Here is a 13,352-nt window from a genome sequence, read left to right as displayed (position 1 = left end):
GTGTAATAGTTTACAGATTTTGATCATATAACCTGTTTGGGGTGCTTAAAGTACTTTAAGAAGTAGAACAAAGATTGGTGTCTTACAGACTTCTAATTCAGTAAATGTGAGTCATTTTATAGTTTGTTTAAAAAATAATAATTGCTACTATGGAAAAATGAAAAACATACATAAGGAGGAAGAAGAAAGATAAATGTTATAAAAGGCCTTCTGTATTGTAATTTTAATGGGCCTCATTGAATACAGAGTTTTGAGGAGACAATTACATCTCTCCAAAAATGACTTCTCCAAAGGAAAGCGGCTAACAGTGGCCCAGTCAGTAGATAATCAAAAGTCTTACTGCGTACAGAAAGTTAAGATGGTGCCGGCAGAACTTCTTTAAATGGCTTTTTTTAAAGAGCAGAGGATATGATTCAGTTGTTAAAGAGCTTCTTGTGCAAGCGTGCGACTTAAGTTTGGATCCCTGCACCAGCAGTACAGACCTGTGCTCCTAGGACACCCCAGGACTAGGGAGGCAGAGATAGCGCACATCTGCATTGCTCACGGCCGGTCTGCCTAGCAAAAGCACTGGACTCTAGGTTCATTGAGAAACCTCATCTCAGAAAACTAGGTGGAAAATGACTAAGGAAGACAGCCATCATTGGCTTCTGGCTTCCACATGAGTGTACACACACACACACACACACACACACACACACACACACCACATGAGTACCATAGGCACCCATAGTGGAACACACACACACACACACACACACACACACACACACACACACACACACACACACCAGAAAGAAAATAGCATCTTGAAGGTCTTTAAAATGCTTTTTAAGAAATTACACTTTATTGCCTGAGTATGTAACATAGAGGAAGCCCTGGGTTTAATACCCAGCTCCCCAGCACGGCATAAACTGGACGTGATGGACTATTATAATCCCAGCTCGAGAGCGAGCAGCAGCAGGCTCAGAAGTCCCAGGTAATTCTCAGCTGTAATGTGGAAGACAGACAGACAGCAAGAGCCCTGTTGTAAACATAGTGGGAGGAAGGGACCACCTGAAGTTGTCTTCTGACTGCCACACACATGTGCAGATGCACAGTGTACTCTCACACATGGCTACATACACACATCATATAGGTGTATACATAGTAAACACAAAAAGATAAAAAAATGGCTGCGTAACAGTATAGTTTGTTTATTTTAATGTCTAGGACTTTTGATAACTAGTGCAATGGAGTTTTAAGAGTTCTATTTTTTTATTTTAATATACATACTATATATGATCTTGTATAAAGAGGTTCATTTCCCCATTTAATTAAATTTTTTATGGCTAGAAAAAACTTGAGATGCTAGGGCTTAGTCAGACTCGGTCTCTTTCTTTAAAAGTGAGTGTTTCCAGTAATGACTTCAGTTACCAAGTACCAGCTGCGTGATGACTGACCGCAGTGCGGGGAGTTCGTGCAGACCAGATGCTTCCTTTGTGGCAGCCCAGTCTCCTCCACTGAGTCTGCTCGGAACTTGGGACGGCAGCTTTCCTCAAGTCCAAAGGCTTTCTTTCAGTGGTCTGTTGGTGGTTGGCTGTCAGCCCCACTGGTGTCAGAACTAACCAGGGTGCCTGCTGGGTCTCTTCTTTAGCAGTGCTCTTTTGTGGAAAGATGATCCAGACAGCCAAGAGAAGGGACACACTGACAGTAGGACAAAATGTTCTAGTGGAGAACTCGGTGGCCTTCCCTGTATCTGAAGAAGCTTCCCTTGAGTCAGTGTCTATGCTCATTGGGTACATGTTTCCTGTAATGGGTAGACTTTGTTTATATTTGGGTTTATAGTAGTGTGTTAGTTCCTATTTTATTTCTGTGATAAAATGCCCTAACCTGTTACCTTAGAGAAGGAAGGACTTATTGGGGGCTTCTGGTTCCAGTAGGGTCCATAATTACAGAAAGAGCCTGAGAGCAGGAGTCAGACTGAGGGCTGGACTATGAGTACTCACATCTAAAACCACAAACAGGAAGTAGAGACAAAGCACTGGAAACCACACATGGGTTGGGGTTCCCCCCACCCACGTGGCTTTTAAAACCTCAAAGTCAGACCCTATTGACACACCTCCTCCAGCAAGGACACACCTCCTAAGCCTTTCTCAATGACTAGGGAAGGAAGGACTCAAACGTTGGAGACTTGTGGGTGTCGTCTCATTTGAACCAGCACATTCTACTTGTTGGCCCAAATACGCTCCTGATCATCTCATAATGCAAATAACTCTCCATAGTGTTGTGCAGACTATGGACACGCTGTCGACTTTTACAGACACTGACACTCTTTTAAAGTATTAAGTCTCTTCTGAGTTTCAAAAAAGTCAGCTGTAACCTCCTATAAAATAAAAAACAAATTATATACTTACATCATAAATGACACAAGCTACATATTTCCAATTTTTAGTATATGTGCTGCCGAAGCGAGCACGTAGCTACATATTTCTAAAGGGAGGGCTAGAGGAAGAGTGAAGAAACATTAGGCCAAAATAAGACCAGAACCTAGCAGGACAAAATCCAAATTCTGTAGCTTCTTGTCTGATGTCAAATGCTTAGATGGAACTGCCGTTCCAGCTTTTCTACCTGGAAGATTACACCACTGCCGCCAGCAGCAGCAGCAGCAGCAGCCTGGTTCTACCATCAGAGTGTAGGACTCTTTACATCTTGGGGTCTCCAACACAACTCAGATTTCACTTTCTACAGCTTCAGGCAGTGAGTTCTTCAGGCCCCGCTTTGCCACAATACCAGCCTCAGTGACTCTTAAGCTGGAGAGGAAGTGTGTGTCTTCTGTATGTCCTTCATGACTCTGAAGCCAGCACCATGTGGATGGCACTGCCAACAAGAGCTGCAAACATGGGATGAATTCTGCCCTCTTTAACCACATTACCAGCATCTTTTGTTTTTGTTGCTTTTTAGGGGCAGAGTTTTTTTCAGAAGTTGAAAGCTTAGTTGGGCGGGGTCTTGCCCTAAGAGCACCCTTCCCTGTACTCCACCACAGATTTGGCCTCTCGTTAATGGTGTGAGTCTTAACCATTCCAGCCACTCTTGCAGCACAAGGCATGTTGCTAGTGTCCCCTTTCTCTCTAAAACTGGACATTTTGTATTTCTTCCTACTGCATTTGCTTCTTTGCATTGTAGACTTATATATGACTGATGTTAACTATACAACAGAGCCAACATTAGGCCATCTTGAAATTTTCACCAAAGAAATCAGTCCGTTACTTTTAAATTTAACCTAAGGCAAGTTCTTAGGACAAGAGCAAAAAGGCAGCCACATTCTTTGTTAAAAATATCAGGAATGGTCGCTAGCCCAGTTGCTAATATTGTTCCCTTTGAAATCTCTTGAACTCTGGGCCTCTACTTTTCATAGAGCTCAAGCACACAGTCTTCCCAGCTCCTACAAGGATGGTGACCACTAAGCTTCACTTCAGTGTTCGAGCACTTTTCTAGTTCAAAGTTCACATTCCTCCAAAAAGCAGCATGGTCAGGTCTGTCACAGCAGTATCCTATTCCCTGGTATGAATTTCTATAGTAGTTATTTTTCTATTGCTGTCATAAAACACCATGACTAAGATGACTTACACAAAGAAGGGTGTATTTTGGGCTTACAGTTCCAGAGGGTTAGGGTTCGCAGTGATGGGGACAACCTGACAGCAGGTAGCAGATGTGACAGCTGGAAGTTGAGCATTGAGAGTTCACATCTCAAACCACAATCAAGAAGCAGAATGAACTAGAAATGGCATGTAGCCTGCCCCCTTCAACATGCTTCATCCAGCAAGGCTGACAGGGCTTCCAACTAGGGACCAAGTGTTCAAATGCCCAAGGCTTACAGGAAACCTCTCATTCAAACCACCACAGCTAGTAGTAATAACTACCTCCTCATTTTATTTTTGATGACTTGTATTGTGATTAAATGTTTTAAAATTTATAGTTAAATTCATTGGGACGTAAATAGTTCTGTCTGATGCAGCCCCAGGATTTCTAAGTATGTTGTAGTGTTTTTGACCTGATACATATAGCCAAGCTTTCTTAGAATTTATAGTTATGCTGAGATCCACTGGAATTAATAATTGTTCTAGAAGGAGTAACATAGCAAGTACTTAGTGTATATATCTCTTTAATGCTACACTAAAATTAGCCTTCTCTTTTATCCTGTTCTGCCCTCAGCTGTATGGAAGTATTACAAATCAAGAAAACTAAGACAGCACTTATCAGCCAGCAGCGTTATTTATAACTGAAGCTTGTACTATTGTAACTGAAAAGCTAGAGCCTTGAGTCAGACTCGACGTTCTTTTCACTTCACATTAACTCTGTCATAATCTGAACCTCTCTTCTTCTTTGTATCTACCCTTCTTCATTACCACTATTACCCTGCATTGAGTAACATTTGCATACACGTTATTTTTTTATTCTAGAATGTTTCTCCTAAAGGCTAATAAATTTTCTCATCAATTAAGAATAGGAATTTTGTTTGGAAGCTATTAATTTAATGCTTTCATTCAAATCATATGTTAGCAGACTGCTGGGTATTGCCTTTTCAGCACATGGAAAGCATTATTCAAAATTTCATTTCATTGACCTCTTATAGAAAGTAATTCTCAGTACAGAATAGAAGTCTAATATTTCTTCCTTTGGAATTAGATCTAAAGTGTGCACATCTCAACAGCTTGTAACGTAAGTGTATTAGCCAGGGCTGTCATTTAAGGAAGGGGTGCAAGGTAGGTGGGTAGGTAGGTGGGTGGGTAGGTAGGTGGGTGGGTAGGTAGGTGGGTGGGTAGGTAGGTGGGTGAGTAGGTGGGTAGGTAGGTGGGTGGGTAGGTGGGTAGGTAGGTAGGTGGGTGAGTAGGTAGGTAGGTAGGTGGGTGAGTAGGTAGGTAAGAGGTAGGTAAGTAGGTAGGTGGGTGGGTAGGTAGGTGGGTGGGTGAGTAGGTGGGTGGGTGGGTAGGTAGGTGGGTGGGTAGGTGGGTGGGTAGGTGGGTGGGTGAGTAGGTGGGTGGGTGAGTAGGTGGGTGGGTGGGTGGGTAGGTGGGTAGGTGGGTGGTTAGGTAGGTGGGTGGGTAGGTGGGTGGGTGGGTGGGTGGGTGGGTAGGTAGGTGGGTGGGTAGGTAGGTGGGTGGGTAGGTAGGTGGGTGGGTAGGTAGGTGGGTGGGTAGGTAGATACCCTTAAGCAGGTAGCTTAAACAGCAGCAATTTCTTTTCCCACAGCTCTGGTCAGAAAGCTGAAATGAAGGCATGCGCAGATTACTTCCTTCTTAGAAGAAAAGGCTCTCTGTGTCCCTTCCCTTGATCTGTGCATGTTATAGACAGAGGTCTTCTCTCTCTGCCTTCACTCCATCTACATCAGTGTCTATATTTCTCGTTCTTTTAAAAATATCTTTATTAGTTCTTTGAGAACTATGTATTGAGAGGTGGAGAATGGCCCGGTGGGTAAAACACTCATCAGTGCTCTCTTTGCCTTCAGATCGCTCGCAGTGATTTCTCCTGACAAAACAGCGACCAATAACCTAGTAGAAACCGTGGAGATGCTCGCTACTAGACGGGATCAGCTTGAGTGATCAGGATGTAGTAAAGAGATTAGTCTTTTCTCAGTGACTTAGCATCTTTGTAGCTCACAGATTTTATCTTTTATCATGCATTTATTTTAAAGTTATATAATGTTCTACTTCTCTCCCCCTCCCCTTTATTTTCCTTTCCTTCTCCCCATCTTTCTTGATAACCTTTCGAGCTAGTATTTTATACTTCTGACTAGCTGTTGAACCACTTGACTTTACTCTGGCCGTGTCTTGCATTATTAGAATGGCTTTGATGTCTAAAGCATACATTAATGCATGGCTGATTTTAGCAGAGTCCTTCACAGAACAGAGACCAGAAACACCTTGCCTTCAGTGAGTTTGCCCAGAGAGGCTCCAGGAGCTGAAGCAGTGCACATGCGCTGCTGTACCTGTGGCTCTTCTGTCATTCCTGTCGTTACCGCTGTTGTCTGTTTCCTTTGATAGGAACACAGCCAACTAACTACTGTTAGTGAAAACTCAATCATCCTGTATCATGTTTGTCAGTATGTAAATCACATACAATGTAATGCACAGGTGTAAGAAAGGGACTTTTTTCATTGGTGCCTGCAGATGTTTTTCATAAATTGGCCTTTACATCATCAGAAATTAAAACATTTGATTAGTGCTTTTAGAAGAATCATGGGATATTACAAAAGATAACTGTCTTTTAAAACAAAAGATAGTGATCAGAAGTTTAATATTCTATTGTTGAACAAGGCCTTTATTTTTGGCATTGTTACAAGTAGCAGTGTTAGACCCTCAGTTAACTTTTAATGGATTCTTTGTTGTAATCACTTGTTTCAATAAATTAATTTTTACTTATTTAACATGAAGAAGAAAAAAAGACTGTCAGAACAAGACAGGATGAATCAGGAGTTTTCTTTTGCATTTTCATCTCCTTAGCGTACCATTAAATTAGATTGTTTTCAGGTAGTTAGATATCTGATAACCCATATCCAAAAAAACAAAATACTTACAAATTACCCAGTTCCTGGTTCATTTTTATTGTTTGTACCTGGAGCCAAATTCCTGAAATATTTTCATGACCATCTCTTAACTTTTTTATTCTTTAGTATGTTTCATTTTTTGAGTAGTATCTATCATATATAGAAAATTGTAGAAACTTCAATAATAGAGAATAACAATGAAGACACAAACATACGCGCGCGCGCGCGCACACACACACACACACACACACACACACACACACACACACACACACACACACACACACACCAGCCTTCTGTGTGCCTGCCCAGTATTAAGTATACCCAGAAACCAACCAACCACTCAGGTCTCTACTCTTTTAAAGTCTTGTCATCCCTCTATGGTTTCAGTACTCATACTAATCAAGTATGGATATATAGACTTACCTCTTCCTATTTCTAGTGAAAGATAAAACATTATTTATAGTTAACTGCTTTTTACTTTTTATTTCTCAAAGCTATATCAGCACATGGAGAGCCATCTTGTATTTTGGTTTTTTTTGTTTTGTTTTTTTGTTTTTTCTTTCTTTTGTTTTGTTTTTGTTTTTGTTTTTTGGGTGACAGTCACAGTTCTGTTCTCGTCATTATTTCAAAGCTGACTTCTTAAAGATATTTATGAGACCTCAGTTTTTGCCTTTGTTGGCCCAGGCACTGTCTATCCCTTCTAGTTGTCTCTGTCTGCACCTTCATATCTATGTCTGCGCCTGTATATCTATGTGTGTGTGTATATATATATATATATATATATATATATATATATATATATATATATAGGCATAAGTACTTATGTAGAAAGAGCTGTATCAATTCTAGAGAATTGTGGGATTCCTCAGCAGGCAAATGAGAGACTGGAAGACCCCATTGTCCTTCATTAACTCAACAACATGAGCCTTTATAAAGAAAAGTGAACATTTCAAATGTTTCGACCTAGACTAAGACCGGTCTGACTTCACTGTGGCCAGGTTGTATGCCTTAGTCTTCTTGGCCTCCAGGGCCTGACAGCTAGTTGCCTAACTAGTACGCGAGTTTACTGTTGTCAGAGGTGCGCCTTATTGGTAAGCATGTGTGAGGTATGGACAAGGTCCTGGCTTAGATCCCTAGCACTGCGGAGAATTTTTTTTAATAAATACCCTACTCTCCTTGACCAGTTCTCTATTTGCTGTTCATTTCCTTCTGTCTCTTGAAAGCCCTCCCGTTGGCTCTTGATTCTGTCAATCTCTGTCAGTGTTGATGCCTGCAGAGAATTCAGGTGCTCTCAAACTTTTAATTGCTACATTCATTTTCTTCATTTTTTTATAGTCTTTTGTGTTCAGCACTTCTAAATCTACCATCAACGTTTGTGCTATATGTAATGGATTTATTACATGATAATTTTTGTACCAAAGTGTTATGAAGTCTGTTTTCTAGATGAGGATTGGGTGCAGAGGGGCCCAGCACTGTTTAGAAGGTGCCCCTGTACCTGTCAGTATTAGAGCTAACATAGCCATTGCACGTGACTACCCATCCCTGAACCTTCACACTAGACACAGAACGCTGTGAGCATTAGGAAGGAGGAATTTTAGTAATACTTGACTCTGGTTTGTGTACATAAGTATAAAACTACAGAAATTTATTAAGGATTATTCAACATACTTTTTTTGTTACCATCTAGGAAATTAGGAGTTGGGTTTGGGGCATAAATCTAGAGTGATGTATAGGACAGGACGTGGTGGCAGTTGAACAGAGCTGTTTCCTTTTGCTCTCAGCATGCTACTTTACAAGCCTCTTCTGTTTGCTTCACTTGTTTTTTTTTAACCTTATAATGTAATATTTTTATCTTACTGGATCTAATTATATTTTGTTGGTATTTTTATTCATTGACTTAATTTTTTTAAGTACATATATTTGATTTTTTAGGTAGGTTTATTTTCTTACATCTGTAAACATTGGATTCATTTTTGTATGGTAACCTATAGTATCAATGTGTTTTTAGTTATACCTGTACAATTACCTTTGTATTACTTTAAGACACTATACATTTTATTAGTAAAAAAAAATGCAGTGAAGATTTTATGTCCGTACACAGTTCATCTTGGAATAATACTATGTTTGTTTCTTTTAAGTATTTGAGATTAACACTTTAAAGAGGGATTTGATTTTATTGTGAATATGCTCTGTATAAAGGTGGCCTTTCTAGCCTGACTATAAAATGCTGTTCATTTTCTTCTTATACAAAGAACTGATTCTTTTTGGAGAGTGATATCAACTTAAAAGAATAATTTTGTTTTATAACTTAAGGGTAATATATTGGAAGAAAATAAACAAGTAACTTCCCAATTGTTTTCCCCTTGGGACTACATAACTTTAGGTTTATTTAAGAATACTTTGTGTAAAATATTTCAATTAATTTTTTCTTCTTGTTGCAGGAGCTAGAGTTAATGCCAAAGACAGCAAATGGTTGACACCTTTACACAGAGCAGTTGCATCTTGTAGTGAGGTATGGCGTTTCTCTTAGTAAATGTATATGAAGAAGCACTAAGTTGGTCTTCCTGGGTCCAACTTAAACCTGCCTTTAACAGAAGAAAAAAACTATTACAATCTAGACCAGTCATTTTACTTCAGAATTTGTACAAACTAAGCTAATTGTTGCATTTCTCCTTTTGTGTGTCAAATTCTTAAGAGAGTCTGAAATAAATGAGTACACACCCTTATTTCTGCCCCTCCTTCACAAGAAAGTGTTTTTCTAACACATAATCCTCTTTGGGTCTTTTCTTTACTGGTTCATAATGCCCTATCCCAAAAGTCTCCTTAGCACAATGTCATCAGTATTATACAATGATTAATTTCAACATTGAAGTTGAATTTTAGGAATATTATTACTTTTAAGTGCATTTTTATGAATGGTGTATGTGTATTCTCATACATGTTTACATGTGTTTGGACACACAGATATGGGTGTGCTTGCATTTGTATGCACATGCATGTGAAGGCCCAAAGTTGACATCAGGTGTTTTTCTTGTTCATAGTCTATCCACTTTATTCTTTGAAACAGGGTCTTTTGCTGAACTTGACCAACTCAGGCTGGGCTAGCTGCCCTGGGCATCCCTGTTTCTGCTTCCAGCGTGCTGGGGTTGCAGACAGCTACTACACACCGACCTGGTTTGGCTTTTTTTTTTTTTTTTTTTTTTTTTTTTTTACAAGGGTTCTGAGGATCCAAACCTAGGTCTACACACTTGGACTTTATCAAACACTGCCATTTCTCCAGTCCATTGCAGTAGACTTAAAAGTATTACCTTGAAGAATGTGAGGTTTCTCACATGGATAAAAGACGTTTCCTATTTAGACTTGTATATTAAGATACCTGGTATTTGTCCTGGTTGGGTTGTGTTGGCTTTGTTCAAATTAGCACAAGCTAGTCATGTAAGAAGAGTGTTTTGTTTTGTTCTTTTGAGACAGGCTCTTAGTCCTTAATGTAGGCTAACAACAAACTCCTGATCCTCCTGCCTCATCTCATCCTCCCAAGGGTCAGGATGATGGTCTATTACCACATAGCCAGCTAGGTCTGGTTTGTTTGTTTGTTTATGTTTTTACCACATCTTGATGTTTTGCCTGTTGTATGTCTGTATACTACATACATGCCGTGTGCCCATGGATACCAAGGAGTGCCAGATTTCTGGAGTTACAGATGTTTGTAAGCTGCTTGTGAATTGGTCCCCAGGCCTTTGCAAGAGCAGCCAGCACTCTTAATTTCTCAGCTGTCTCTCCAGCCCCAGAAGAGAGAGATTTCATTGAGAAAATGGCACTGTTAAGGTTTTGGCTTGTAGGCAAGTCTGTGTGTGTGTGTGGGGGGGGTGTCTCGATTGATGATTAGCTGAGCAGGGTGGGCAGAGCAAGCCGGCAGTAAGCAGCACTCCTGCATGGCCTTAGTTTCCACTCTTGCCTCCAGCTTCCACTCTTGAGGTTCTGCTCCCACTTCTTTCATGATAAGCTATAAAATGAAATAAACCTTTCCTCACTAAGTTGCTTTTGGTCATGGTATTTTATCACAGCAGTAGAAACCCTAACTAAGACAGCATTCTTGAACAGGTCTGTGTATTTTCTCTAACTGTAATGGAATTGTAGGGTCATAGGCCTCCGTGTGTCTTTGGTCTACTCCCTGTCTTCTCAAATGTCAGTAGATTCCTGAGTACATCTTCAGTCTTTTTGCCAACCCTATTAAATACTCGCATTGTTTCCTATATTTCAAACAGTTCTAAATCATTCTTTATTTCAAAGACTAAAAATTGTGCCTATGCCCTAGTCTTTTATTTAGTAATCCTTGAAATCTTGTAACTTAATAGCTATTCACACTTTAATGTTATCTGTGTGTGTGTTAGTTATTTTATAGCAATCTTGAAAGAAGACAGCTGGGGTTGGGGATTTAGCTCAGTGGTACAGCACTTGCCTAGCAAGCGCAAGGCCCTGGGTTCGGTCCCCAGCTCCGGAAAAAAAAAAAAAAGAAAGAAAGAAAGAAAGAAAGAAAGAAAGAAAGAAGGAAGACAGATGGTCAGTTAGTTTCCTTTTCCTCCTAGAGAAGAGCACCCCCCAAGGGCAGTTTTCCAAGAGTTATTGCATGTCCTATAAGTAATAGGGTTTGAGTTCTTTATATATGCCCAAAAGTAAAAGCTGAGTCATATAGTCATTTAATTTTTTAAGAGCTCTCCAAAATAATTTCCATAATAGGAGTATTAATTTTCATCCCCATCAATAGTGAACGTGTTCCCCTTCCTTCATATCCTCCTAACCTTTGTTGACTGTGACAAGCAGAGCCAGTGAGCTGTGTGCTTGACAAGCATCTGTTGGGAGGGATGTCCTTCGTCTGTGTTAGATCTAGGAAGTTCCAGGAGCTCTTAAGAGCATCATCCAGCCTCTAGCTTAGACAGGCAGGCCTCTATGAACTCAGCAAGTGTGCAGGTAGTTTGTTCTAAGAGAGCCAGAGTCACACAGTAGGCTCAAAGTGTCTTTGCAGATGGGAATCAGCACAGTGGCTTGAAATGCCCTGAGCAGTAAGATCTGGAGGCCACTTCCAAAGTTCCATTTTCTGTATGGTTCGATTGGACATTAGCTTTGTACTGTCAGGACTCACAGCTTAGGGTTGGTTCATTAACGTATCAGAGAGCCTTATAGCTGGCTGTTTAATATCTCTTGCAAACATTACATTTAGATTTCAAGAGTTTTCTAGGAAACTATAGGTTTTTTAAGTCAAGAATCATTGCATCTATAATTAAACGTAGTTTGACTTCCTCCTTATTTTTATCCATCCCCTTTTTAGCTAAAACTTTGAGTACTGTATCAAATAAGAGGGGAGAATAGGAGTTCTCACGTCTTGTTTCCGACTTTAGAGGAAATGTTCTCAGTTTATCTCTATTAATATAATGTATTTTATAGTTTTGTTGTATATACTTTTATTATTTTGGTGTATATTCCATCTACCAATATCTCTAAAACTTTATTTTGAAGTCTGATGTATTTTGTCAAGTGCCTTTTACTGTCAAATCAAAATGATTATGTGGTTCCTGTCCTTAAGTTCATTATATGCTGTATTATATCTATTAGTTTATATACATGTGCCTTTCTGCAATGAAGCACACTTGCTCATAACAGAGTCTTCTTCATGTGTTCCTGAATTCCATTTGCAAGGATTTTGCTGAGAATTTTTATATCTGTTCATTAAAGAAACTGGTCAGTAACTTTCTTATTGTTGTTCTGTGTCTTTACCTGGTTTGAGAATCAGAATAATACTGAACTCATAGAATGAATTTTGGTAGTGCTCCTTCATTTTCTGATTTGTGGAACAAGTCTAGAGAAATTGGTATGAGATCTTTCTTGAAAGTTTGATAGAATTCAGCAGTTAATCCATCTGATCCTGGGCTTTTCTTTCCTTTTGACTGTGTAAACTTCTGTTTACATTGTTATATTTTCTAAGTTTAACTTTTTTAGGTAATAATCATTTTGAAATTTTCCTATTTCTTCTGGGTTATCTAGCTTCTTGGACTATACTTTTCCATAACACTCCCTAAAATCTATAGTTTGCTGGCATTTATTATAATGACACCCTTTGCATCTTGAATTTTGCTAACCTGTGTCTTCTCCCTTTTTCTTTTTGTTACATTGGCTAAGGATTTGTCTTTCTTACTAACTTTTTCAAGGAACCAATTCTTTAGTTGATTTTGTTTTGTTATTTAATATTTATTTCATTCATGCATTCCCTAATCTGTATTATTTCTTATCATCCACAGAGATATTTGCACTCCCATGATTATTGCTGCCTTATATACTATAGCAAGGAAATGAAGCCAGTCTAGTTGCTCATCAGTAGATGAGTGGTCAATTAAGATATGGTACAAATACAGTATTATTGAGCTTTAAAGAAAGAGAAATTAAAATTTGCAAGAAAATTGATGGACTTAGAATATATAATATTAATTGAGGCCAGATAGTTTCAAAAAAACTACATGTTTTTTCTCATGGACTCTGGCCTATAATTTATGTATTCTATATATTCATAAATAATGCATATAAGCAGATAAGGAATGTCTAAAGAGAACGAGAAAAGGTAAATATTAGGTGATAAGGAAGGGTGGAATGCAGATATAGATCACAAGATAGAAACAAATAAACTCATTGTTTTTCTAGTTTTAACTCCGATTTGGAGGGGGTGGCAGATAAATGCATAAAAATATTGAAGGTAAGACCCAGCGTTAAGTCCCACAGCTTCAGGGTGCAGAAGGTCGTGCACTGTGATCTGTAGACTTTGGGTCTGGTGGATTCT

At 39.2% G+C, this 13,352-nt stretch overlaps 1 protein-coding gene across 8 annotated transcripts in view; it reads left to right on the top strand.

Annotated features, from left to right (window-relative positions):
- The window catches only part of Ankrd28 (ankyrin repeat domain 28), a 131,726-nt gene that overhangs the window by 66,838 nt on the left and 51,536 nt on the right, over positions 1-13,352 (top strand). For 4 of the 8 annotated variants that reach the window (XR_005494817.2, NM_001427331.1, XM_039094979.2 and 1 more), the window contains one exon: positions 8,968-9,038. The exons of the other annotated variants lie outside the window; for them this stretch is intronic. Coding sequence is in view for 3 of the 4 variants with exons in the window: in NM_001427331.1 (NP_001414260.1) it covers positions 8,968-9,038 (71 nt within the window). In the remaining variant the exon portion in view is untranslated. The remainder of the gene's footprint in view (positions 1-8,967; positions 9,039-13,352) is intronic. 8 annotated transcript variants of the gene reach the window in all.

The sequence above is a fragment of the Rattus norvegicus genome, chromosome 16, assembly GCF_036323735.1.
Source record: "Rattus norvegicus strain BN/NHsdMcwi chromosome 16, GRCr8, whole genome shotgun sequence".
In the NCBI taxonomy this organism is placed as follows: Eukaryota; Metazoa; Chordata; class Mammalia; order Rodentia; family Muridae; genus Rattus; species Rattus norvegicus.
The sequence above is the reverse complement of the archived record's forward strand: the minus strand, read 5'-3'. Positions and strand labels throughout refer to the sequence as shown.